Consider the following 26,517-nt stretch of genomic DNA (forward strand, 5'->3'; position numbering starts at 1 on the left):
CCTTTATTAGATAACCCAATTTTAATGTCTTTCCCCATCAAGGAATAGTGGTGTTCCGGACATTTGTGAGGCCTGCGCGGAGCCGAAACCACAGTTTCAATTGACAGTTAGGTTATTGAGATAATAAGGGCAGGCGTGGCTCACTCCGCGATTTCGTCGCGTCGCTACAAGTATATGCGGTCCACACCAATTTTGGTGTCTAGCAGTAGTAGTTGCCGCGCACCGCTACGGAACGGACGCCTGCTCGCGCTTGCGCCACCTTGCGGTCATGTCTGTCGTGATAGATGCGTTTTGTTAGAGAATAAAGTTTCTGTACCTTAGTACTATTATTTATTCTGTGGTACGAGGTACACCGAGTGGACGCGCTGCCTTTGCCCGTGTCACACACGCAGAAGTAGTGCACTGAAGCTTATGCAGATTATCCTGAAAATGACCAATTTGGATTTTTTTAACTTTAATGCATTTGTTCTGGCGAATACCTACATTTTGATGCATAATTTCCACAATTTAGGTAAAATTTTGATTTTATTGGTATCGGTGTAAGTCTTGAGACGTCATCTTTAATATTGTAGTACATTGCTTTAACGTCCGACTTTTGGTTTGGTTGTAAAACCCAAATAATCGAATATTTTTTTACATCATTTTGATTTCTTTGTAAATTTCTCTTAAACTGTTGTATAAATTGGTACACGGTGTATAAATTAAATATAGTATATTTCATATCTTTCATTTAACACCACACACGTGTATGTGCGATACATAGTTTGGGTGCAATATGCAATTTTCGCAACGAAGCGGGAGTCATTTTGATGACGTAATTCCGCTGAATCTACTCCATCTGGCCATCTGGCCGGCGCCGCTGTCTCCTGGCAGTTTTGGAGACCCAATGCCATGCCCAATAACAGTTTCCGAATCTGAACTATCTCTTCGACCGTTTCCCATAAGTCATAGTACTAAAGCAGTGTGGAAGGATTATAGAATCTAAAATGAACTAACCGACGCAAGGCAATAAAAATACATAGTTTTTTATTATTATATTATAACACATCGTTATGTCCGATCCTTATCCGATCTCGTCCCATTATCGTCACTCTCATATTCAACTTCCGCATTCGTCCCATTGTTTGCTTCGTCTTCGTCACTGTAATATTCGTCGGACGCGGACGCGTTACTCTTGGATTTGGTTTCATAGTCGTCTCTTACTTTGTCGGAGAATCTTTCGAAAAGGTAGCCGCGGCGGTCTGTGCAGTTTATTACATTTCTGAAATTAGATAATATAGTGCACTTAGCCCTAAGACAATGATTTATTGATTGCATATGTGTACAATTTAAAAACCATTTTAGTAAAAGGGCTTATCTTCGCGGCACTTACGTCGTTTTTAAAAGGAATTCTTTTTTACCAAATATAATAAAGGTTTAATCATAATTGTTCAAAATAATTTTCGTGAAAAATTATTATTTAGTTTTATTTTATGAATTTTTGCACAAGTTTTTTGCATGCCTGGTTCAAAAGTTAGAGGGATGAGGATCGGACATAATATGTTTGATTTTTTTCAAAATTGCTCATACTATATTAAAAAAACGCTCGCAGCAAATTGTTATTTTAAAGACCTATCGAATGGTATGTGGCACATTGATTTTACTTATAAAAGGTGCTTACTTGTCTTGACTTCAGTGGAAAGGCAGCCTTAGGTATCTTAATATGTTGAGAAGAAAAAAATAAAGAGATAAACAATAAATAGTAACAAGCAAACCTGAAGTTACTCCCAACATTTGCGTAATCCTTCTTCGTAAGTTTATTCATTTTAATAAACTCCATATACGTCAAGTCAGTAAACGGACCAATCACAGCAAACCAGGCCCCTGGAAAATTTTGATTTATAGCATTTATTCTCACTAAATTATCGACAAATATCTTATATTTATTTTTCTTCTCCTCTTCCGTGTAAATCTTTTTATAGTGCTTCTGAAATTCCTTGAACAGATTTGGAGCCATTTTCAAATCGTATGTGTGGTCCTGTTTTTCGGTGAATTGTAATTGAAAGGTTATAGTGAAAAATACAGTGAATAAAAATACGAATGTCAGCTTCATGGTCACGATACAAAATTCTATCTGTCATGTCAAGTAAGTGCTGAAATCAATTAGATACACTTGTGTTTTAATTTGTGTAAAAAATTGACCATCACATACCTACCTACACAGACGTGCACGATGCGGAGTTCAAAAATTTTGGAAAAATCTCGGCAATTTCCATAGGAAATCAATCAATCGATCCCCATACAAAAATGTGGGAAGTTCCGGAAATTTTTGGAATATTTGAGTTTCAAGCAATTTTAAGTCACGATTATCCTTCTGAGACCCAGAAGCAAATGTTTTGTTTTTGAAATTGGAACCCTTAGTTACACAATAAAAGTTCAAAATAGATTTTGGAATATGTACAAAAAATTGTACGCGGGGACTTAGGAGGTTATGCATAAGTACAACAACATTTGTATTACCTGGCTATCGACCGCCTTTGTACCGCTGCAAAAGTCAGTGTTTAAAGGCCTTTATAGATATGCGATGTAGATTAACATGAAATCGAACCGTCAAATTAATTTCATTATCGATTCGACTGGCTGCCAGCCAAACGACAATTAATTAAATTTCAAGTTCGCCAGCGACACATTCATTAAGCGAATTAACTGAAGAGTATAAAATAGGGATGCACCGGATATTCGGTTACTATCCGGTATCCGGCCTATCCGGCCTTTATGTTGATTCCGGCCGGATTACGGATAGTGACCTACTATCCGGCCGGATACCGGATAGTAACTTTGCTTGATTTCGGAGTAAACAAACTGGATTTAAAGAAACAGTCGCGTTCATAAACGTACTTGCTTATTATTTTAAAACAATTTAAACATTCCACTCACTTGCACGCGCACCTGAAAAACCGAAATGTAGGTATAGTTCCGCCGGCCGAATATTCGGCGGCCGGCTACCGAATATTCGGCCGAACATCCGGTATCCGGCCAAACAACTATCCATTGCATCTCTAGTATAAAATAGGTTGGTAGGTATGTATGATTTTACTAATTAACGTCGTAATTGAATAAACCAAACAATTTTGATAGTTTTAGCTGTTTGCGGTGACTTCAAATAACGAGAAAATTAATGGGTTTAACTAGCATTAACATTTCCGGTAGTTACTAATCAGATTAATCACTTTCGACTGTAGGGATATTCCTAAAATTGTTCTGTTATATGGATAGATATTCCGTACAAAATTTTGTTCACGGATCACTGGGATCACTTCGATTTTGCAAATCGGCTAAATTCCTTTTTCTCGAAAACCGTTTGACGTCGCCTTCCCCCCCCCCCCCCCCCCCACCTTAGTCATCCTACCCCGCCCCCCCGTACCGCGCAGGCGAGGACTCATTTAAGCGGTCGGTCTATAGCCTTGAAAAGACAGATGGGCGTCGAATTCCATCGCCAAGGAATAGCCGCCTCGTCAGCGCGTCAAATTGGCCGCCATATTTCATGGCGTCTAATCGTTACGCGTAACGAGATTCCCGTGATACAGGGTGTCATTGCAACTGGGGCCGAAACACAGCAATTCATTATTAGGCCAATTTTTTTGGTGTTGTTAATTTTATTTTCCGTTACATTTCAACAAAATTTGATAAATAGAATTGAATAAAAATGTATGACTACTACTAAAGTACCAAATATCCTAAAAGATCTTTCTTTGTGTTACGAAAACGTGTGGAATTTCCGTATTTCAACGGGAAATTACATACAATTTGATTTCGATTGATGATACAAGGTCGCATCAAAATAGCTGACAACCGTATCAAGTAGTTTAGACCACAGTGTAAAAAGTAACAGTGGACCGACGCCTTTGATGTTTGCGTGAATGCCGACACCGCACAAGAACACAGTAGGGTTGTCGCAGACTTTTACACAACTGCCCAAAAATCTGCACGTTTCAAATAAGAAACGCTAGCCATGTAAGTAGTACCGAGCTACTAGCAATGGCGATGTATGCAACTCGAGTGCGTGCTACCCTCGCACCCCACACGATTGCCCTGACTAGACGGCTACTGTGTTTCATAGACTGTGGTTTAGACTATGTCCCATAGCCGCCAGGCAGGCGCCACATTCGCACACAAAATGAAAATGCCTTACATAAGGGTCATTCCCATTTCTACCTAGAAAACTATTTTATGAGTCGAATAGATATTGAATCAACCGTAATAAACCCCTAATGTCCAAAACGGAAGTGCGTCGTTAAAGGGAGTTACTGTCGTGCTTGGGTAAAAGGGCCTATATCTAAAATTGGCATTTTTTTTGTTAAAAGAATAGGAATTTAAAGGATTCCGCAGCAAACATAGGGAAAAAGTGGTTTCAGTTATATCTCACTAAATTTTAGTCCTTTAGGTACCCTTTATATAAAAAAAAAAAACGAAAAATATTCGGTGTAAAACAGTTTATGTAGGTACTTACATTTATACATAATAAAGATACTAATAAGAGTAGGTAATATGTTTGACAATATTTATTATCTTTATTTAACTTGGCTCTTAGATTTGGGTATGAATGTGAGTATAAAAGTACAATATAAAAACACTTACAAACCATTACAAAAAATATATTAAACACATTATAAAAAACCTAACCTAGGGTGCTGCTTTAAACTTTTCATGCTAATATATAATACCGCTCAACCGAAAGATTCCAAAACACGAAACACTCGCTACACTCGTGGTACGAAAAGTGGAATCTTTAACCTTTACGAGCTGGTGTGGTGTAAATAACATTACACACGAAAAATGATCCCACTCAGCTTGAGTTATGAGTCGTTCTTACGATCAATATACAACGGTATATTCGTTTTTTGGTGTAACACCACCAATTTTTCTTATCGCTCGCACAAATGTCTACTACTAGGTACCTACCCAAAGTAGTGAGGAGGAAATCACTTACAATTATAAAAATAAGTTCTACCGTAAAAACATGGAGGTGATATATTATTGGGCGCTACAGCCGGCCTAGCCAAGGTTACAATCGCTATCGCTTCGACAACGAAAAGCATTATGTCTCTCTATCACTCTTCCATATTAGTGTGACAGTGACAGTTGCGTTTCGATCGCTACGGAGCGTAAGCGATTGGCATCTTGGCTACGCGGCCTGTACCTCCTCCTTATAAATTCTTAGTAGCCGTTTTTCGGTCAGTCAATATTTCTTGCAAAAACAAAGATAGGCCCTTTTAGCGAACGGGATATAAGGCGTACTAAAAGTTTAAGGAGACTATAAATTGCTTTTTATAGTTATACCCTTCGGTATTGGGCAGTGACAGAATACAGAGGAGTCTTAAGGCAGTAAATAGGGCTGAGATGATCCAATACTGTTAATGGAGTGATAGATATTCATTTAAAGCTATCATGATAACCTATCACACAACATCGCCTTGGCAGCTATTCGTCTGGTTAGTTAGGTTAGTTATTAAATAACTTAGTTAAGAATTAGCTTTAAGCAAAGCTTGAAGCGATAACTCTTAGTTCCTTTAAAACAAGGCAAAACTTTTATACTTTTAAACACCTTTTAAAGAATTTTAGTTTATAAGGAATACTCGTAGTGTAGGTATTATCCGAATCGGTGTAAATAATAGATGTAAGATTTATAGAAATAAGTCTGAAAATTGTGACCTGTAATACTTTATTACGAATGAATGATGTCTATCCTCCTTATTCATAAACATGGCTACAAACCTCAATTAGCTAATATTTGTTTGTCCTTATCTGTCATTTTGACTTATGTATTTGTAAGAAAGGGATGAAACATAATTTAACTAAATCTGGCCGTAAAGTTTTATGAATAAGGGGGTATATCTATTGTCTATGTCTGTGTCCTAGTTTTTTGGTTGGAGACTGAAAATCAGCTGTCTCGCTGAGTCCCATCCATTTTACTACACAAATATTTCTAAATTCTACCTGATTTTTGATTGTACATGCAATTCATTGTTTTAGGTCGGTAAATAAATATCTTTGTATTTATTTTAAAGCATTGTATACACACACGCAAGTAAATTGTTAAAAATGTAAAAAACCGGGCAAGTGCGAGTCGGACTCGCGCACCAAGGGTTCCGTACCATAATGCAAAAAAAAACGGAAAAAAATGCAAAAAAAAAAACGGTCACCCATCCAAGTACTGACCACGCCCGACGTTGCTTAACTTTCGTCAAAAATCACGTTTGTTGTATGGGAGCCCCATTTAAATCTTTATTTTATTCTGTTTTTAGTATTTGTTGTTATAGCGGCAACAGAAATACATCATCTGTGAAAATTTCAACTGTCTAGCTATCGCGGTTCGTGAGATACAGCCTGGTGACAGACAGACGGACGGACGGACGGACGGACGGACGGTCGGACGGACGGATGGACGGACGGACGGACAGCGAAGTCTTAGTAATAGGGTCCCGTTTTACCCTTTGGGTACGGAACCCTAAAAAATAAGAACATTGAACTTAGTTTTATTTACTTACTTATATTACAAGTCATGTAAGATTTAGAATTGCTAACCCTTTGTGGAAGAGCGAATGTCTCTTAATACAGTGATAGGTAATTCGCCACTGGCCACCCTAAATTAAAAATGAATTCTATTCACCTATAAACAGAATTCATTTTAGTGTAAGGTGGCTAGTTATTGAAGGCTGGCCAGTTAAGTATTGAAACGTTATACTAAAATGAATTTTGTTTATAGGTGAATAGAATTCATTTTTAGTTTAGAGTGGCCAGTTACTGGCGAATTACCCTATCCTGAATATTTAAAAAGAGGCACCAGCATGGATATCGAAATGTCACTTTATTTTACCGAATAAATATTTTATTTTTTTAGATATTATTTATTATTCAGGAGTCCGATTCAGATGTGACAAACTTGTTACGGATTTGAACTGGTTTTGATACAACCTTGACTATTGGTAAGTGAAATTGCAATTCTCTTAGGTACCTCCGGAGTTACACAGTGTTTTTCATCACACTTGCGAAGAAAAAACTAAATTTTATGCGATATAATTCATAAATACGGCGACATTTCAATCATTCGTCCGTCTTATTGTCATTTTTGAAAGGTTAGGCATGGGCTAGGCATCGATGGCACCGATCTATCTGGCATTCAGCCACGATTGAAAATTGTATAAATATTTTAAACGGCTATTAAATTATCATATAAAATATTTTGACAATTTTAAACGTGATAAATAACAAAAAAAGCTGATCTACTCTTTAAAAGCCATTATGTTCATGTATATTCAGTAGACAAAGGAAAATTTACACTTTATGCATTGGATTTGTAAGTTATTAACAAAACAATGGAATATGTATTATCAGTCATTTTGAGCAACAGATTTAATTTAAATGTAACAACAACCTTATATTTTTCGAACCATAACTCATACTAATATCTTTCAAAGTATTTATGTAGACAGCAAGCGTAGATAAATGAAGATTTGCGCAATATTTATATGAATGATATTGTTATAAGATAAAACTGGAGAGGGCAATATTAAAGCGAGATACGTTATCAGTTCTGATATTGTACGGAACTGACGGCTTTTTGATTCCAAGGCACAATTAATAGAATTGGGTCAAATAGGTTGATGGAACTCTCGCTTATTACCAAAAATTAGGGTAAGTATTTTATATTATAATATATATCGTCGTCTAGTACCCACAACACAAGCCTTATTGAGCTTACCGTGGGACTAGGCCGATCTGTGTAAAATTGATCTATAATATTTATTTATTTAAAAGTATTATCACTAGTCTAATTTTATGGTTTAACTCACGTATTTTTAGTAACTAACTCATGTATATATAATGTAAATATTATTATTAGCAGATACCATCTTAGCCTAAAATCTTTATGATCTGAAGAAGTATTTTTAAATTATTGGCCCCATTGCAAATCCATCCGGTATATCAATGTTACATTATAATACAAGTGACTTTTCCCTTAGCGCCGATACAGACAGACTGCAACTTGTATGGGAACTGCACGCGGACGTTGCAGTTGGCATGCAGTCGGCGTGCAGTTTCCATACAAATTGCAGTCGAGTTGCAGGCCGTCTGTATATCTTAGCAGTCACGAACACTATTAACATGTCGCAAACATATCCACTCAACATAAGTGGATAAATTAAATTACTCTACAATTACATGATGCACTCAAGAACATCCAAAGCGGGTCGCTACGCATGGATATAAGTGCAAAGTGTGCCGTTTTATTTGTGTTAGAGTGTATGACACTGACGTTGACGTTGAGGCTAAACCTTGTTTATGAAAGTCCCGTAATTCGGTACGTGTTGAGTCGAGAGCTTATGAAGGGTTCCGTAGAAAGGGATTCGACTCGATCGTGTGTAACTTTCAATATTTCTGCGACTCCTGGGGCCTTACCATGACGTCTTTATTGCGATTCTGTTTAAGACCTAAACTGAATCGCAAGAAGGACATCATGGTAAGGCCCCTGTAGCCTTACCACGAGTCACTGACATATTATACATACGCTATCGACATCGTCTATGTAATTTGATTCGGTCAAGTTATGTTCTAATGTATGCGGAAGACAAACAAATTTAACATTTGGGTATGGTGCTTTACGCACACTAACGTTTCCTCCCCTCCCCCTGACGCCACCCCCCCTCCCCTTTAGCATGAAATATGTCCCGGTTGACAGTTTTTTAAAGTTTTTGTGGAAAGTATACATTATAGGAAGAAAGTGGTGATGAAAGAAATAATCCTTATTACATTTTTAACAAATAACCTTAACGTCGGTTTCACTGCCGTGAGTTGAAATTGTGACTATTTCTGTCATTTTATGACTATACGTAACGTACTCCAAGTGTTGAACCCGTCGTGTGTTTTCCCGATTCGCGCTTAACTTTTATTCCACACACGTACTCACTTTAAGCATAACAAGAATGTAATAAGGTATGCATGGAAGGCTCAGTCCTTGGCAGATTCTTTGATCTGACACGTGTCGTGTGGGAGTCGCCACGTGTCCGGAGCTGTTAACCTTTTGAACGACAATGACGGATATATCCGCACCGTAGGTCCAACGACAAAGACGGATTAATCCGTCACAGACCACAGAGCAACAGACCTACGTGCAATTGCATAAAGTTCAATGTCAGTTATTGACGCTTCGGTGACGTGGCGTCCGAGTGACAGCTTTTGTGTTTGACACGGAAAAGGTTAAACTAATCATCATCATTGTCCTCACCTTGTGCCGGCATTTTACCACGGCTCATGGGAGCCTAGGGTCCGCTTGGCAACTAAACCCAAGAATTAGTGTAGGCATTAGCTTTTACGAAAGCGACTACCATCTGACCTTCCAACCCAGAGTAAACTAGGCCCTATCGGGATTAGTCCGGTTTCCCCACGATGTATTCCTTCACCGAAAAGCGACTGGTAATTATCAAATGATATTTCGTACATAAGTTCCGAAAAACTCATTGGTACGAGCCGGGGCTTGAGCCCGCGACCACAGTATAAATAATAGTACTACCGTACAGAAAGGAAACTTCCTACAAAACCGATGTTTGACAGCGGTTCTGTCCCTTTCTAATATATGGCACTATCAAGATTCAAACCATTCTCTTATCTTATCTATTCGATTTCGGGGTTGGCCCCATAGTAAAAGTTGCTCAGTATAATCCCAAAACCTCCCTGGCAACGATAATGCACTTATGTTTTAGCCACCCTGTATAAAACTGTAGATACTTTACATAAAAATTGATTTCGACATTCCAGACTCTCAAACTACTCAATTATAATTATTTATCTATGACACAACTGCTACGTCACTAAAATATTCAATGACGTCATATCTTCCATCCTGTTCCCTCATGACGTCATCGCTATCGACATACTTTAACGCCCCACTCGAAATCATACTTAAACTCAATCGCATTAAGGCTCAAAATAGATCAACTGCGCTTTCCCTAACTGACGTCATGGATGGTAACGGTCGAAATGGATAAGTGATTTTCGACTTACTCCGTAAGAGATAAGGTTCGTTTTTGTTTGTGTTCTATTTTTAGAAGTATTTTTTTGGTGTCGAAAGTTTAGGATGTATGGGTGGGACGCCCCGTTTGTACAGTTTTGGTAAAATGTCAGATAATGTATTGGATTTGTTGCGATTTAGGTCGTTTTGGTTCCGAGTGCTTGGTTCCTTCTATATTGCACGGTCTGCACGGTCGTTGGTGATATCGATGTAGCTGACATTTCCGCCTATATATAGCCTATATGTGACGTAAACGGACAAAAGGCACCACAGGAGATAGATGACAGTTGGTGTCTTTTTACGGTTCCGTACCCAAAGGGTAAAAACCGGACCCTATTACTAAGGCGGAGTCTTAGTAATAGGGTCCCGTTTTTACCCTTCCGTCCGTCTTTCCGTCTGTCTGTCCGTCTGTCTATCCGTCTGTCTGTCACCAGGATGTATCTCATAAACCGTGATAGCTAGGCAGTTGAAATTTCACAAAAGATTTAGATATTTCTGTACATAGCGGCTACAGACAAATACTAAAAACATAATATAATAAATATTTAAATGGGGCTCCCAGCTCCCATACAACAAACCGTTTGCCGTTTTTTGAGTAATGGTACGGAACCCTTCATGCGCGAGTCACTTGGCCGGTTTTTGAATGTAGACAAACTCTTTTGCCTAGTATCACAGAATAAATAATAGTACTAGGTACAGAAGACTCACTCTGTAACAAAACGCGTCTGTTACGATCAGCACAGATATGGCCGCTAGGTGGCGACAGCGCCACGCGCGGCTTATGGCAAACCCCAAAATTGGGGCCGAACGGACGTACTTTTAGCTACCTGTAGCAAAGCGACGAAATCGCGGAGTGAGCCACGCCTGCTAGTATGTTTTTTAAATATTTTTATTTAATTTTCATTATCTCCATAGATATGCAATAAAAACGATTAAACCTTGTAAAAACATACAAGTAATCAGAAATACAATGGATCTGCAGTTCACTCCAAATATTTACTGATAGTTCGACACCATCCAATATACAGCTGACACAGACTATTTACATATTAGACGGGACAGAATGTGGAATGACTTGCCTCCTGAGATATTTCCTTTGCGCTACGACATGGGATTCTTCAAGAAGCGGTTATTTAGGGTTCTCAAGGCTCGGCAACGCTTAAGTGGCTCCTGTGATGTTGCTTATGTCCATGGGCGACGATGACCGCTTCTCATCAGGCGGCTCGTCTGCTCGTTTGCTGACTATTACATATAAAAAAAAACATACCTAATGGTACGATACGTCGGAGGGTCTGCCATGTTAACTTAAATCTTGACTTAAATTAACATGGCAGACCCTTAAATGTCATAACGTCAAAAACAGGTGCTGTCATCTAGTAGCCCTAATCGAAAACTAACAATACAAATAGCAAGCGAGTACAGTTAGCGATAAAAGCTTGTACCAAAAATGTTTTTTTTTTGCCAAAACTTATTTATTTCAACTGCGATTACTTTGAAGTCTAAAAACTGTAACTTGTAACTTAGTAGGTAATAAAAGTGTTAAATGAGGCTTTCGGTGGTCTTACATGTGGTTATCAGAACGGAGTAGGGTTTGCAATCCGGATCCGAAATGTATGAAATTATCCGGATCTGGATCCGGATCTGCGCATCTTCCCATACAATTCAGATCCGTCGTGCAAACCCTACAACGGAGTGACGTACGGATCCGCATGCAACGTGAAGCTGACCCTTACGTCAACATTTTTTTCTTAAAAATATATACAAGTTTTTTTATAGAAGCAAACATGAATAGTTGCAGTATAAGATGATTAATAGATGATATCAAATGCAATGCAAATTAGTGATGCGCTCTCAAATAAGCACCTATTTCATAAACAAAAGAAAACGGTCACCCCAATCGTGAGTTTTCGTTACCACTTTATTTTTTATAATATTGAAGAAAACAAGCAGACGAATTGCCTGGGTAAGCTATTACCGTTGCCCAGAGGGGTTGCAAGTGCGTTGTCACCGAAGAAAGTACCTACGCTTTTTTGTTACCGCGCGCGACAGTTCATTCCACAGTTCATGTTGAAGAAGCAGATGAAGAAATACATTTATTTAACATCTTAATTGAGTAAACTGAAACAATTTAATTTGTTCAAATACTTTAGTATCTTAATTGAGTATAAAAATTAACACATACAACACAAACTACACAAACTAGATGCTAAACAGGATCCCCACTCAGCATAATGCCGCGGCAAGCCATGACGCAGATTTTCAGTGGGTACCTGACTTGAAAGTAAGCTACACCTAAACGAAAACTAAACGAGTGACAACACTGACAACACACACGGAGTTTCCACGGAGTGGACTGTTACGGAGTCTCTATGCGATAGATCTATGTCAGAAGAATAAATGAGTTCTAGAACAAATACAAACAGCGTCCCCCTTTCACCCTTTAAAACACGAGCTAAATTACCCCCTGAAACGCAAGGTCGTTTTCTGAATACGATGTTTGAGTTGTGAAAGTATACAGGGATGGAAATGCGCCATTTTGCATTATGAGATTACACGTTAATCCTATGGATATCATGGATTAATTTTGCACACATTCACTGCCAGCGACCCGCTAGGCGGGTTCTCTGTTCGTAGGCGCTTTTCGCTACATATGGTTTTTCCTGTGCTATCGGCTACGCTAACAGCGCGTAGCTCGCGCTGGCACTGAATGTGTTAAGCAGAAACGTATGAAAACGATACTACAATTTCTTACGTAGTAGATGTCGATATCGCCGAATCGCTATACTTAAGTGGCAGTGGGCGGGGCATATTGCCCGTAGAACCGATGGCCATTGGGGCGGAAAGGTTCTCGAGTGGCGACCACGTACCGGCAGGCGCAGCGTGGGTAGACCCCCCACAAGGTGGACTGATGACCTGGTAAAGATCGCGGGAGTCCGCTGGATGCGGATGGTGCAAGACCGGTCATTGTGGCATTGTTTGGGGGAGGCCTATGTCCAGCAGTGGACGTCCTCTGGCTGATTTGATGATGATGAGATGTTGCTAAGCTAGGGGGGGCCCTAAGGCGTACGTATATGAAGGGTATGGTGGAAAAATTTGCAGACAACAGGTAAGTCTCAGTAACTGTAGAGCGGCGGGCTGGATCCCGGATCCCTGGATCAAGAGTTCGAGTCTCGCCCGAGACATACTGCCGTATTCGAACTTCAAGATATTCAAGAGACGACACGTACTAGATCCATTCTAGACACGTTATAGTTCAGATATCAACTAGTTCTCTTTTGCAGCGCAATTCGGGCAACCAATGTCACTTTTACGTTAGATAGAGTAAGATATCTATTAGATGTGAATTGGATCTCTAAGTCATATCCTGTGGAAATCGTTCAAGTGTATCTCCAGAATCGCGCAAATGTCAAATTTGACAGGTTTGATCTTAAACATATCGTTATCGTATCTTGGTGATGTCTGAAAGATCGGGCCCGTAGTTTGTTCTTCTACTGTTCGTTTATTTCTATAGGTACTCATCTCTACTTAATATTATAAATGCGAAAGTAACTCTCTCTCTCTCTCTCTCTCTCTCTCTGTCTGTCTGTCTGTGTGTCTCTTTGTAACCTCTTCAAGCTTATCGTTGAACTAATTTTGATGAAAGTTGGTAGAGTTAGACCAAGAAAAGTCTGCAGCGATTTTGATACGCAGTGCAAGTGTTATTTATACGTCATCATTTCATAGAAGTTTAACAATTAAAATAACACTTGCACTGCGTGGGCTATTAAAATCGCTGCAGACTTTTCTTGATCTAACTCTACGAAGATAGTTAGAGGCCCGAGGAAGGCCATAGAATTTCAGTTTTTATCAATTACTTATCATCATCATTCCATTGCCAAGTTGCGGGCAGAAGCCATTAATATTTAAATAATGTCATCATCTTCCTCGCGTTATCCCGGCATTCTGCCATGGCTCATGGGAGCCTGGGGTCCGCTAATAAATAATGTAATGTAATGTAATAATATTTAAATAATGTATTGTTTCAAAAATCAATTTAAAACACATTAATCAAATCTCTGTCACTCAATCACTTCCACTTGATTCTATAGTCTAAATATTTTATCTTCGCTGCCAACCCTATGAACCCTGTCACGCCACCAAATTGTTAAACTTCGACGATTAAAATTCAAAAGCGACACCCCTATTGTCTCCACGAGGAATAAAATTTGGAAATTACTTTCTGCCTCATTCAATTTTACCTTGAAACGGGTTCGCTTTTATTTAGTTTTGATGTTTGTTTTATATTGACAGGTTGGGTTGGGGGTTCTTGGGGGTTATTTTGGTACCTATTCGTTTCGCGCCAAAATTAAATACAAAATAGAATCACTTAATAAAACTTTGTCTACGACCGATTTTTTTGATTATCATAACGTCGAGTGACAAGCAAAAGTCACTAACTAACACCATTGAAATTATTGGACAATAAACCGGGTTACAAGTGTAATAAACTGCATTGTTACTTTAATTTTTTGATAGTACTTGGTGACTTTTACTTGTCACCCGACGATAATATATAAAAAAAACCGGGCAAGTGCGAGTATTGACTTGATTGAGTATTGAGTATCCAAGTACTGACCCCGACCGACGTTGCTTAACTTCGGTCAAAAATCACGTTTGTTGTATGGGAGCCCCACTTAAATCTTTATTTTATTCTGTTTTTAGTATTTGTTGTTAGCGGCAACAGAAATACATCATCTGTGAAAATTTCAACTGTCTATCACGGTTCGTGAGATACAGCCTGGTGACAGACGGACGGACGGACGGACGGACAGCGGAGTCTTAGTAATAGGGTCCCGTTTTTACACTTTGGGTACGGAACCCTAAAAACTCAAAATCAAACCATGACATTCTATATAACACTCGCGTTTTGTACAAATATTTAATTACATAAATCACTTGGTAACTTTTTTTTTGCATGCTAAAAAAAATTCTGCAGATCCAAAAGCATGCATTTATTCTGTATAAATGCTTTATTTGGCTTAAACAGAAATAAGTTTGTAAATACATCATTAATCACATTAACACCGATTCACGTAACACTTCTTTATTTTGGCTGCGCCTAATTTGAGCGAATCACGGTTCTTTAACAGGGCCGCGACTCATACATTTTTAATTATAGCCCGATTCGGGAAAGCGTATTTTTGTGACACATACGGATTACTTCATATGAACTCCGCAGATTAAATTGCAGTGTCCATTCGAAGTTTCGGTTTCGATTTTGACAGGTTTCGGCATAAAAATTATGTTTCGTCCTGTTCGGTTTCTGGCAACAAATTCCCGAATTTTTCGGTTGCGCCGAAAGTTCTGAAGCTTCGGGTTCGGCATAAAAATCATGAACTGTCGAAGGTTCCGTTTCGACCGAAAATAGAGCAAACCCGAACCTTCGGTTTAGGTTTCGGCAAAAAATCCGATTTCTGTCGGACACTAAGTGGACAGCCGCACATATAGGTGCTGATTGTCTTAAAACTATTTTATACAACTCCGGACACACAAAAAAAAAAACATAAGTTGAAACGGAGGCCTTCACTTAAGCTCGGTCAATTAATAAAACTTATTAATGGTCAGCTAAGACTATTTCTACAGGCTATAGGGGTGGACGCAACTACAGATATGCAAGTTGCGGAAAGTTTCCGAAAAATTGGAAAAGTTCTCGGAAATTTGACATTCCAGAAAGGAAACTTTCATTTTGAAAATGGAAAATTTCGATTCCTACACTAAAATATGAAGTTTCCGAAACTTTTCCAAGTGGAAATTTCGTAATTTTAGAATATTTTCCAACAGCACATCAGTAGGCCCAACAAATGAGCTGTTGTGCTCAAATACTAAACGAGCATGGGGGCACCTAACGACCTACGCGTGTTGACCGGCAGTAGAGAGTAGACAAGATCCCATCTAGCACGTAAGTGATCTGTGTAAACATGTCATGAGGTTATCTGGGGACAGTGCCCCTACCAAATCCAGTGAAAAAATACGACTGGCATAATATTATTTTTAAATGCAAAAGGAAAGCCCTAAAGTGCCTTGCGACTTTTTGCAGTATATATTTATCAATAACGTTATGAAATAGTATCTATACAAGTATTATTACTAGAGATGCATCGGATATTTAAAATAATAACGAGTACCTAACATTGCCTAACCGGCAATTATTTTAATACCCGGCCGGATACCGGACAGTGACCCACTATCCGGCCGGATACCGGACAGTGACCCACTATCCGGCCGGATACCGGATAGGAACATTGCTTGATTTCGGAGTAAACAAAATTGGATTTAAGAAACAGCCACGGTCATAATCTTAGGTACTCGTTATTATTTTAAATCAATTTAAACATTCCATAGTCATGCACGCGCACTCATTTCGAACCTAGAATTCCTAGAAATGAGTCCGCGCGAATGTTCACTACTAAACAGGTCAAAATCTGCACAACGCGCACTTGAAAAACCGAAATGTAGGTATAACATAGTTCCGCCGGCCGAATATTCGGCGGCCGGATATTGGATATTCGGCCGATGGGCAGGCCGAATATCCGGTATCCGGTATCCGGGCAAACAACTATCCGTTGCATCTCTAATTATTACATACAAATAGGATAGGGCAGTAAAGTAAGAAAAAACCTCGGCTTCGCCTCGGCCGACGTGTGATTACAAATCTGACGCTTTCTTATTTACCTACTGTCCGACGGAGCTGGAAAACAACAACTACGTTTAGCGCAGCGGGCCGAAAGCTCACGCTTTCCGGCCGGAGGCCAGAAAAATACTTTAATACATATTTGAGAAATAATCTAACAGATTTCGCCAGAAAAAAATCCAAAATTTTATGGAATTACTTTAACCAATAAGGAAGTTACGTTCTGTACTAGCTTTGAACAGCTCTCCTGCAAAATCCTGAATTTGCACTTGCGTCTGTATACTTAGGAGGTATCGATAAGGTACTCACCCCATCTGGACTCTGTTTCTTGACCTCGCAGAACTCGTTAAGGACATCTTGAAGCTTCTTTGTTGAATCTGTAACAGATATTTTAAATTATTTAAAAATAGCCAGAACCAGGAATATAATCAATAAAATATCAAATTTTGAAATAAAATAATTACAGAATGATAAGGTTTCAAAATAATGTCAAGATAGTATATCCTGTGGTGGATCGTCAAAAATCATATATATATTCATAAATTCACTAACAGAATACAACGGTTTATCCAACAAAAAATTCACAGATTTCGTGCCTCACACGACTATCGAGCACATTGGAAATGAATCTACGGAATTCGTTGCTGCAAGATATGAAATTTTCTTGACAGCAGTTTGACGCGACGAGAGATGACCATAACAGCGTTTGTCTATGTTGCACTAAACCTGAGTTCCAATAGGTACTACCAGGGTTCAGCATCAGCTATCTTGGGTAATGCTCTACCATGTGATCATCATGACGAATCGGATGTCCAAAACAGCGCGTGCCTATGTTGCACCAAACCTGAGTTCCGCTAGGTACAACCAGGGTTCAGCATCAGCTCTATCTTGGGTACTACTCTCCTAAGTGCTCATCGAGACGAGTCCGATGACCAAAACAGCGTGTGCTTATGTTGTATTAAACCCGAGCTCCACTAGGTTCTGCCAGGGTTCAGCATCAGCTATCTGCTAGCAGCCGCCAGCAACATGCTGAGGTGAGACCATTTCGTGGCACTTTCTCTTTATTTATGTTTCTCTGTATAAGTTTTTATTTTGTGTTTGTGCTCACGAATAAAATTATTTCTATTTCTACCTCTACCTCTACCTCTACCTCTACCTCTACCTCTACCTCTACCTCTACCTCTACCTCTACCTCTACCTCTACCTCTACCTCTACCTCTACCTCTACCTCTACCTCTACCTCTACCTCTACCTCTACCTCTACCTCTACCTCTACCTCTACCTCTACCTCTACCTCTACCTCTACCTCTACCTCTACCTCTACCTCTACCTCTACCTCTACCTCTACCTCTACCTCTACCTCTACCTCTACCTCTACCTCTACCTCTACCTCTACCTCTACCTCTACCTCTACCTCTACCTCTACCTCTACCTCTACCTCTACCTCTACCTCTACCTCTACCTCTACCTCTACCTCTACCTCTACCTCTACCTCTACCTCTACCTCTACCTCTACCTCTACCTCTACCTCTACCTCTACCTCTACCTCTACCTCTACCTCTACCTCTACCTCTACCTCTACCTCTACCTCTACCTCTACCTCTACCTCTACCTCTACCTCTACCTCTACCTCTACCTCTACCTCTACCTCTACCTCTACCTCTACCTCTACCTCTACCTCTACCTCTACCTCTACCTCTACCTCTACCTCTACCTCTACCTCTACCTCTACCTCTACCTCTACCTCTACCTCTACCTCTACCTCTACCTCTACCTCTACCTCTACCTCTACCTCTACCTCTACCTCTACCTCTACCTCTACCTCTACCTCTACCTCTACCTCTACCTCTACCTCTACCTCTACCTCTACCTCTACCTCTACCTCTACCTCTACCTCTACCTCTACCTCTACCTCTACCTCTACCTCTACCTCTACCTCTACCTCTACCTCTACCTCTACCTCTACCTCTACCTCTACCTCTACCTCTACCTCTACCTCTACCTCTACCTCTACCTCTACCTCTACCTCTACCTCTACCTCTACCTCTACCTCTACCTCTACCTCTACCTCTACCTCTACCTCTACCTCTACCTCTACCTCTACCTCTACCTCTACCTCTACCTCTACCTCTACCTCTACCTCTACCTCTACCTCTACCTCTACCTCTACCTCTACCTCTACCTCTACCTCTACCTCTACCTCTACCTCTACCTCTACCTCTACCTCTACCTCTACCTCTACCTCTACCTCTACCTCTACCTCTACCTCTACCTCTACCTCTACCTCTATTTCTATTTCCACCACCACTGGAATGCATAGATTGTCGAATAGTGAACACGTTATCTACGCCCGTCTCAAACAGGATAGATAGAGTTAGACCAAGAAAAATCTGCAGCGATTTTGATAGCCCACGCAGTGCAAGTGTTATTCTGCCGTCATAATCCCGATAATTCACAACAAACACCGATAACGAACTCTGCGAAACATGAAGTCATAAATGTCATGTGAAAAATGTCGTTCTGACTTTTTGACTATTTTAAGGTTAGGCTACAGGGCAAACCCTTAACCCGATCGTCTTTGTTTTAAGCTCAAATCGTAGCTGACTAAATTGTCCAGAGCCGTTTTTCTCAAATTTTTGATATCATTCTTCGTTTCCAAATTATCGAGCACCAAAATCAAAAATTCGGAAAAAATTGAATTTTATTTTCACTATTTCGACCATAACTTTTTTCGTTTTTGACTTTCTCGAATAATTATTTTTGCACCTTACAGCTCTCGTGATTATGCGTCTTTTGAGCCTTTTTTTTAATATCATATCTCCACAACTTTCCGAGATATAAGGGGATCGCACTTTTTCGTGAAATCGGACCCTATACTGGAGCGAACGAAAAGACATTTCCAATGTCAAAATCTCTTATTCGGCGTTTGAATGCTTGATCATACAGTTCAAATCTTATAACGGCCGAAAGTCGTTCATAATAGCAAAGAGAATAGATAGTATAGAGGGGTCCTGTCATAGTAAATTTTGTAGTCACCGTAAATTTACTGCCATCTATCGGCATACGACTAAAACTCAAAATGAAAACGTACAAAACTATCGAACAAATTATATGTATGGATAAATGATTTTATTATTTTTATATCATTTTGACCCATGTTCATTCACTGATACCTATGTGTTAAAATTGTTAAATATGAAACGGTGTCGTCAACGCCATCTAGCCGATCATAGGCCAAAGGTGTGTGCGCCATCTATCCGAGAATGACTTTTTCTTGATTTCCGAGGCACGTTTTTTTCTTAGACTTTATTCATCTCATACGGAGTTACATATGTCTTTGATAATACATATGTAACTCCGTAGGTAGGTAGGTCCTATGGCACGAGGGTTTTTCTGAGCTAGGGCAATACGGCGAGGAACCGTTCTTAGCCGTCCCGTGGAACCCTCAACGTGAACCCGTTTAAATTCTGATATATTGTTTCTCACGTACATTATGATTTCACAAAGATAAAAGGAAAAGTGCGTCATAATGCGATATTCTACAAAGCAGATGCCAAAATGCGTAGCGTGCGTTTTTGAATAATTAAAGCTCGTTTTGCATCTGTCGAGTTTCCCCATATTATTGTTCCGTACGATATTAATGAGTGGAAACGTTCATAGTACACAGATCTTAAGGCGTCCTGAGATATAAGCGAGCACAAGTTGTTCGCAGAAATCGCGAAGCGTCTGGTTGACGTAACTGGTGAGTCACCAGTGGTGACCGAAGAGCTGGCGGCTACACACAACGTATCAGCATTGCGATACTGCGAGGAAATGTCGCCAGCATCCTTGGTACAATGCCTCAAGGGCCTATTTTAGATTTAAGCTAGTTATTAATTTCGTTTAGTAGTACCAATGTATATATGTATGTAGATAAATGAATTCATTTCGTTTCTAATAAACAAAATGGGCTTTATTAAAATGCATTGCATTATATCATAGAGGATTACTCCCACATAATATGAACATTAAAGGCTAGGTCAAAGGTTTAGGTTTGCACAACATGAGCGTTTTTGATCAATATCATTAGGGGCTATTAGTGAATTGTGTTCGATCACTAATACATTTAGGTATTAGTGGCAGAAATAGAACAGTAGGAGGTACAAAAAGAGGTGTGAGAGGATATATATAGCTTGGCAAATCAATTGTGAAAGAAATTTCAAATAAAGTTGTCTGGGTGTCCGGCGCCTTTCGAGTGGGCGAATATTTCGCTCAGCGGCTAAGTCTGGCAATCCAGCGGAGAAACGCATCAAGCGTCCTGGGAATACGCGAGAAAGCTGCCAGCTCTTCGGTCACCAGTGAAGTCTATCAGTCTATTTAATAGCTCTTTAAAGAATTGTAGAGCATTAGGACCCCACGGGCCAAAGGTCTCAACCCCAAAAGGCATAAAAATATACTCGGGGACGAGACTCCTGTACTTCTGGACTTCAATTGAAATAAACTAAACTAGGTATCAGTCAAAAAAGAAATTGTCAGTAGAAAAAGGTGAATCATTAAAACATTTTATTTTTCAAATTAGCCGTCTTTTATTGACAAAATTAGTTCCAATTGATCTTCGATTTAATTTTTTGGACACACAAAGTCCAAACCCGGCCCATACCAAAAAGATCCTGGGAATTTATGTATGAAATGTTTTTTGTAGGTGTAGCAATTACTCTTCGGCAAAAAATAAACATCGAGAGGACACCAGACTCAGACTGTTTTCTCATGTTCAATGGTCAAATAGACAAGAATAAACCAATGTCTGAGCCAAATTCTAGGAGTTACAAAAATCGACTGGAGCATATTTACAACTAGCGACCCGCCCCGGCTTTGCATGGGTTAACAAATTATACACATACACAAACCTTCCTCAAGAATCACTCTATCGATAGGTGAAAACAGCATGAAAATCCGTTCAGTAGTTTTTGAGTTTATCGCTCATAAACACACAAACCAGACGCGCAGCGGGGGACTTTGTTATTATTATATGTAAGTAGGTATGTTTTGTAGTGATAGTGATGCAACCGGGAAAAGGCTATAAAACACCCTAGTTTTGGAGTAGAAAACCGTCCAGAACTAAACCTCAATATCGATGTTTTATGTATACGGAAAACCATCTCCATTACCACTTAATTGCCTCGGAAAACGTTCAACGCAAACGCTTTAGACATTTGATACCGCACTAAGAACACAACTGAAGGCCGCTTAGTTCGACAAGGTTGTAACCGGCTATGGTTTTTATAGTGAGATAGGACTTTGTCTCACCAAGTAATGGGATAATGGAAGTCTAGTTGGCGTAAAACTGCTTCTCTTTGAACATCGCCCGCATGAAGGTTTCAAACGTCTTTGTAAGTTAAGTTAGATTGCCTGGTTTTAATGCATTAATATTTTGTGTGTTTCTAGGTTGCCGTACCTCAAAAGGAAAAAACGGAACCCTTATAGGATCACTCGTGCGTCTGTCTGTCTGTCTGTTGTACAACAAGCAAAGTTGTACTCGTATAATCGTACTATCTAAAACAGTATACCTACTCACAAGAGGTGAGCTCTTAAAGTTGTACTCTGCGGACAACAGCTTGCCCCATTGGAACCCAGGCGCCACCGGAGCGTATACAACACTAACAACAAGCTAAGTTGTAGTCTACAGCAGTATACTCACAAGAAGCGAGCTCTTGAAGCTGCTGGAACTCCGCGGGTGACAGCTTGTCCCATTGGAACCCGGGCGCCACCGGAGTGTTCGGCATGATCTGAAACAAAACAATACATTCTTTTATTATTATACAATTTTGTATCTGCCAAAAGTAACTCTCAAACCGATGAAAATGGCGTGCTCTTGTGTTGGAGGCCAAGACTCATTTTGGGTCACCGCGCCAACCAAGTAAGTAAGTAGTAAAAGTAACTCTGCAAACCTCCCATCATATTGCAAATTTCAAACGTGGAATATTTATCTGAACACACACGGATAAAACATTTTTTGTCCGTTTTTTTACGGTCATAGAAGGTTGTATTGAAACCCGTAACCAAGCGGACGAAAAATTATGGGGACACGTTTTTTCTCGGTAAAAATGGAAAAGCTCGTGATTCTGAGTAGAAATTTTATAAAAATTCCCAATTCTAACACAAACATTTTTGGCACAACTTTAAATAGAAATGCCCACACACAAGCAAGGTTTTTACTTATTGTTGTGTGATTGTTGTTCATTGTTAGTATTCTAAGAAATAAAACATTCTAAAAGTAAACACAATTTAGAAGCATTGTTTACCGTTCTGGGTAAAAACAATGCTTCTAAATTGCCTTTTACTTTATGCTCTCATTAAGGAACAATACAGAGAATACAAAGAATATAATACAATCATCTCTTTCATATCCTTTTCATATGCCAATTCGAACTTCGCTTCTGTCATTTTGATATTGCGCGCGTATTCCGCTCGTACTTGTTCGTACATTGGCGCGAGCGAGATGAACGAATGATATCATTTTGACATCGTAATATAAGTTCGAATTTGCCTCATAGACGCTAGACGCGCTACTTTTTTGCCTGCGCTAAATTAAACTTCTTTGTCGTTACTTTCATTGAAACAATCCTTTTCCAGCTTCTTTATAACTTAAGAGCCAACGGGAGTGGTCATTCCTCCATACAAACGTACCTACTCCTCGTTTTCCTCCGTGGTTTTTGAAGCTAGAGCAATGATTTTTTCAACACAGATTAATATTGTCAATATCTGTGTCGGACCGTTTTGCTTTTTTTGATATTTTTGTTTTTTAAAGCGCTAGAGCCCTTCAAAAATGGCCAAAATGGCCTAATTGACTATGCCGCAACGAGAGGCGTGGCATTCAAAACTGATATCAATTAGCCAAAAAAGCGACACAGATAATTTCATAATCATTTAGATTTCCAAATTTGGTTACGATTGGTTAAGTTTTGGAGGAGGAAACAGAGGAGTACGAAACCTCGATTTTTGAGATTTTTACGCAGGATTTTTCGCCTTGTCCTTATCGCACTACTTTTAGGTGCCGCTTCCGTTAGCGAGACGGGTATATTTACCTAAAATATTTAAAACTCAGCTCCTGTTTCGTCTTAAAGCTGAATAGCTGAATATACTCGTAAAACTGACTTCTTATACCTTTAAACGAGCAATTCTTGTTTATTTATTTATTTATATATATGTCGGACCCTGACACCAGAAAGACGTATTGCAGCGTTATAGTTCATTATTTTAGACGCCTGTATAAAATCGATTAGCAATGTTGAGCTACGTATTATTTGGTTGTAACAAAATAAATAAAGTTGTGTAGAGAGTAACTCCGTCTATTGGCGCATTGTTGAAATAAAGTTGCGTAGAGAGTAACGCCATCTATTGGCGTGTTGTTGAACTGGGATGACAGGTAGAAGGCTTTGGAACGTCGAGAGGTTTCTCTCCAGTGAGCGTAGGCACGAGTTGGCATTTGTGTCGGTATGTTGGTAGACTGGTCGAGCAGGTTTGCCAACTTGAGTTTGAGGCGGGAGCAGAGAGGCTCCGCTGCTGGTAGTTCTTCTTGATCGGACCGCGCTAGAGATCGGACGTACTCGTTAGCCAACCTCGTGCCTAACTCGCCGCGTTCCTGAAGGCTTATACCTGAAGGATTATTCTGATAGCTTATAGAATCCCGCGTTCTTTAACCATTTAGCTAAGTGTTTTATTTCAAATGTTATTTTGATTTCCTATGTTTCATTGGAAGCTTGCTTTTGTGAAATAAAGAAAGGATGTGTTATGTGTTGTTTTGAAAAGATTTGTCCCTCTGAGTTTGTTGCCGGTCCCATATAGGGCTAAATCTTCTCATGTCAGAAGCGTAGGGTTGGAGCCGGCCTAGCTTGACTTGAATAAAGATTTGAACGGTTTCATGTGATCTTTTCATTCTCAATTTAACCAGTCAACATTCTAATAGCAATTAGTTATTTTCATCATTTAGTTCTGAAATATAGTAGGCACTAGTATGGTTAACGAGTCCTAAGGTTTATTTCATGCACTGGTAGCATGGTGGTAGCATACTGGTTTAGCTGTGAAGTAATACATCTAGGTACTACCCCCACGCGCCCACCGCCTTTGAGACCATCAGTATTCGACATATATATTTCGGGGATCTCGGAAACGGCTCTAACGATTTCGATGAATTTTTGCTATATGGGGTTTTTCGGGGGCGATAAATCGATCTAGCTAGGTCTTATCTCAGGGAAAACGCGCATTTTTAAGTTTTTATACGTTTTCCGAGCAAAGCTCGGTCAGCATTTATAGTCAAGTAGTTTAAATTGTCTCGAGTATTTCTACTTGTTGTACGAGTCAGATTGAATTAACCTCTTGTATGTATGATAAGGATCCTCCTAATTTTTAGTCGTAATTTAGCATTTTTTTTCGAGAAAGATTTTTTCTGCCCTATAGGGACCGTGCGCGTTGGAGGGTCTGACATCTTGTGGCCTGAATCGGAAACATAGTGCACATGTACATTGCCAAAGCAAGTGCTACCATCTACCGTTCTCGTCGGTACGTTTCCTTGTGCACAGTAGGTTCTGCCATCTTGTGGGAACATCGGAAGCATAAACGACACATTCACGCCTCGCGCCAAAAATCTGACGGCTCCTATGCTGCCCCCTATAGTTCATGCACGGGGCCTATCCTGCGCGGCTGAGGTTTGAACCCACGATTTTTGAACACTACATACATCCCTGTCAAAGATTACAAAGCAAACATCGTTTTTTTTTTAAATATCCATATACCTCCTTACAGAGAAATCCAGTCGTATTAAGAACCTTTATTCAGAAGCCAGCCGAAAAGATATAACACAGATTATACAGGGTGAATCGATCAATCACTCGGACATCTGAATGGCGCTCTATCTCACGCCATAATGCAATGTGAGCGGCATCCGATCTTTTAGTAATTGGATATTGATTTGACATGGCCCGAAGTCTCTCGCACCACAATAAATGCAAGTGAGATTTAGGGTTTCACCACGCCACAGAATAAATAATAGTACTAGGTACAGAAGACTCACTCTCTAACAAAACGCGTCTGTTACGATCAGCACAGATATGGCCGCTAGATGGCGACAGTGCCACGCGCGGCTTATGGCTAGCCACCAAAATTGGTGTGGAACGGATGTACTTTTAGCTACCTGTTGCAAAGCGACGAAATCGCGGAGTGAGCCACGCCTGACCACGCTTTACCTACACTAGTGGTGGGCAAATACGACCCGCGGGCCAGCTCCGGCTCGCGAAGGGACTTTATTGGGCCCTAAGGGGCCTACGGCGAACCACGTTTGACGTGTTGCCTCCCTGTCACACTTATGTACGAATTTACAAGTGCGACTGAGAGGCAACAAGTCGAACGTGGTTCACGGTAGACCACACGAATCCGAACGGTCCCTATTCGCTCCGCTCAAAAGCTATCGATCAATCGGACATCTGAATGGCGCTCTATCTTCCAAGCATAATGCAATTGCAGACTATACAGGGTGGCAAGATCGAAGGTAGAAGACGGTCGGAAGAATAAAGAGACAGTTTATTGTTTTTATCACGGCTATTGTTCTACGCAGACAAAGTCGCAGGCAGATGCTAGTGTTCAAAACGATCTTCATGCGACTTTATTGTTAAGAGAATAAGAACGTGTCAAGGTAATTTTGAACACCTCGCCCGCTTAGCAACTTCTGCTGCAAAAGATAAACTGTCAGAATTTTGCCCTTCCCCCAAACGCAACTGCACTGTTGCACTAATATGGAAAAGTGATAGAGAGACATAAAGCGTTT

General features: G+C 39.8%; 2 protein-coding genes across 2 annotated transcripts in view; one reads left to right on the top strand and one right to left on the bottom strand.

Annotated features, from left to right (window-relative positions):
• LOC134802776 (glucose-6-phosphatase 2) overlaps window positions 1-26,517 on the top strand; it is a 227,751-nt gene that overhangs the window by 188,664 nt on the left and 12,570 nt on the right. The window lies entirely within an intron of this gene.
• The window catches only part of LOC134802858 (diacylglycerol kinase 1), a 227,034-nt gene that overhangs the window by 75,793 nt on the left and 124,724 nt on the right, over window positions 1-26,517 (bottom strand). The window contains exons 2-3 of the mRNA XM_063775594.1: window positions 22,396-22,483; window positions 17,028-17,095 (exon numbers count right to left, since the gene is read on the bottom strand). Of these exons, the coding sequence (XP_063631664.1) occupies window positions 17,028-17,095; window positions 22,396-22,480 (153 nt within the window). The 5' untranslated portion in view covers window positions 22,481-22,483. The remainder of the gene's footprint in view (window positions 1-17,027; window positions 17,096-22,395; window positions 22,484-26,517) is intronic.

This window comes from Cydia splendana, chromosome 25, assembly GCF_910591565.1.
Source record: "Cydia splendana chromosome 25, ilCydSple1.2, whole genome shotgun sequence".
NCBI classification, from domain to species: Eukaryota; Metazoa; Arthropoda; class Insecta; order Lepidoptera; family Tortricidae; genus Cydia; species Cydia splendana.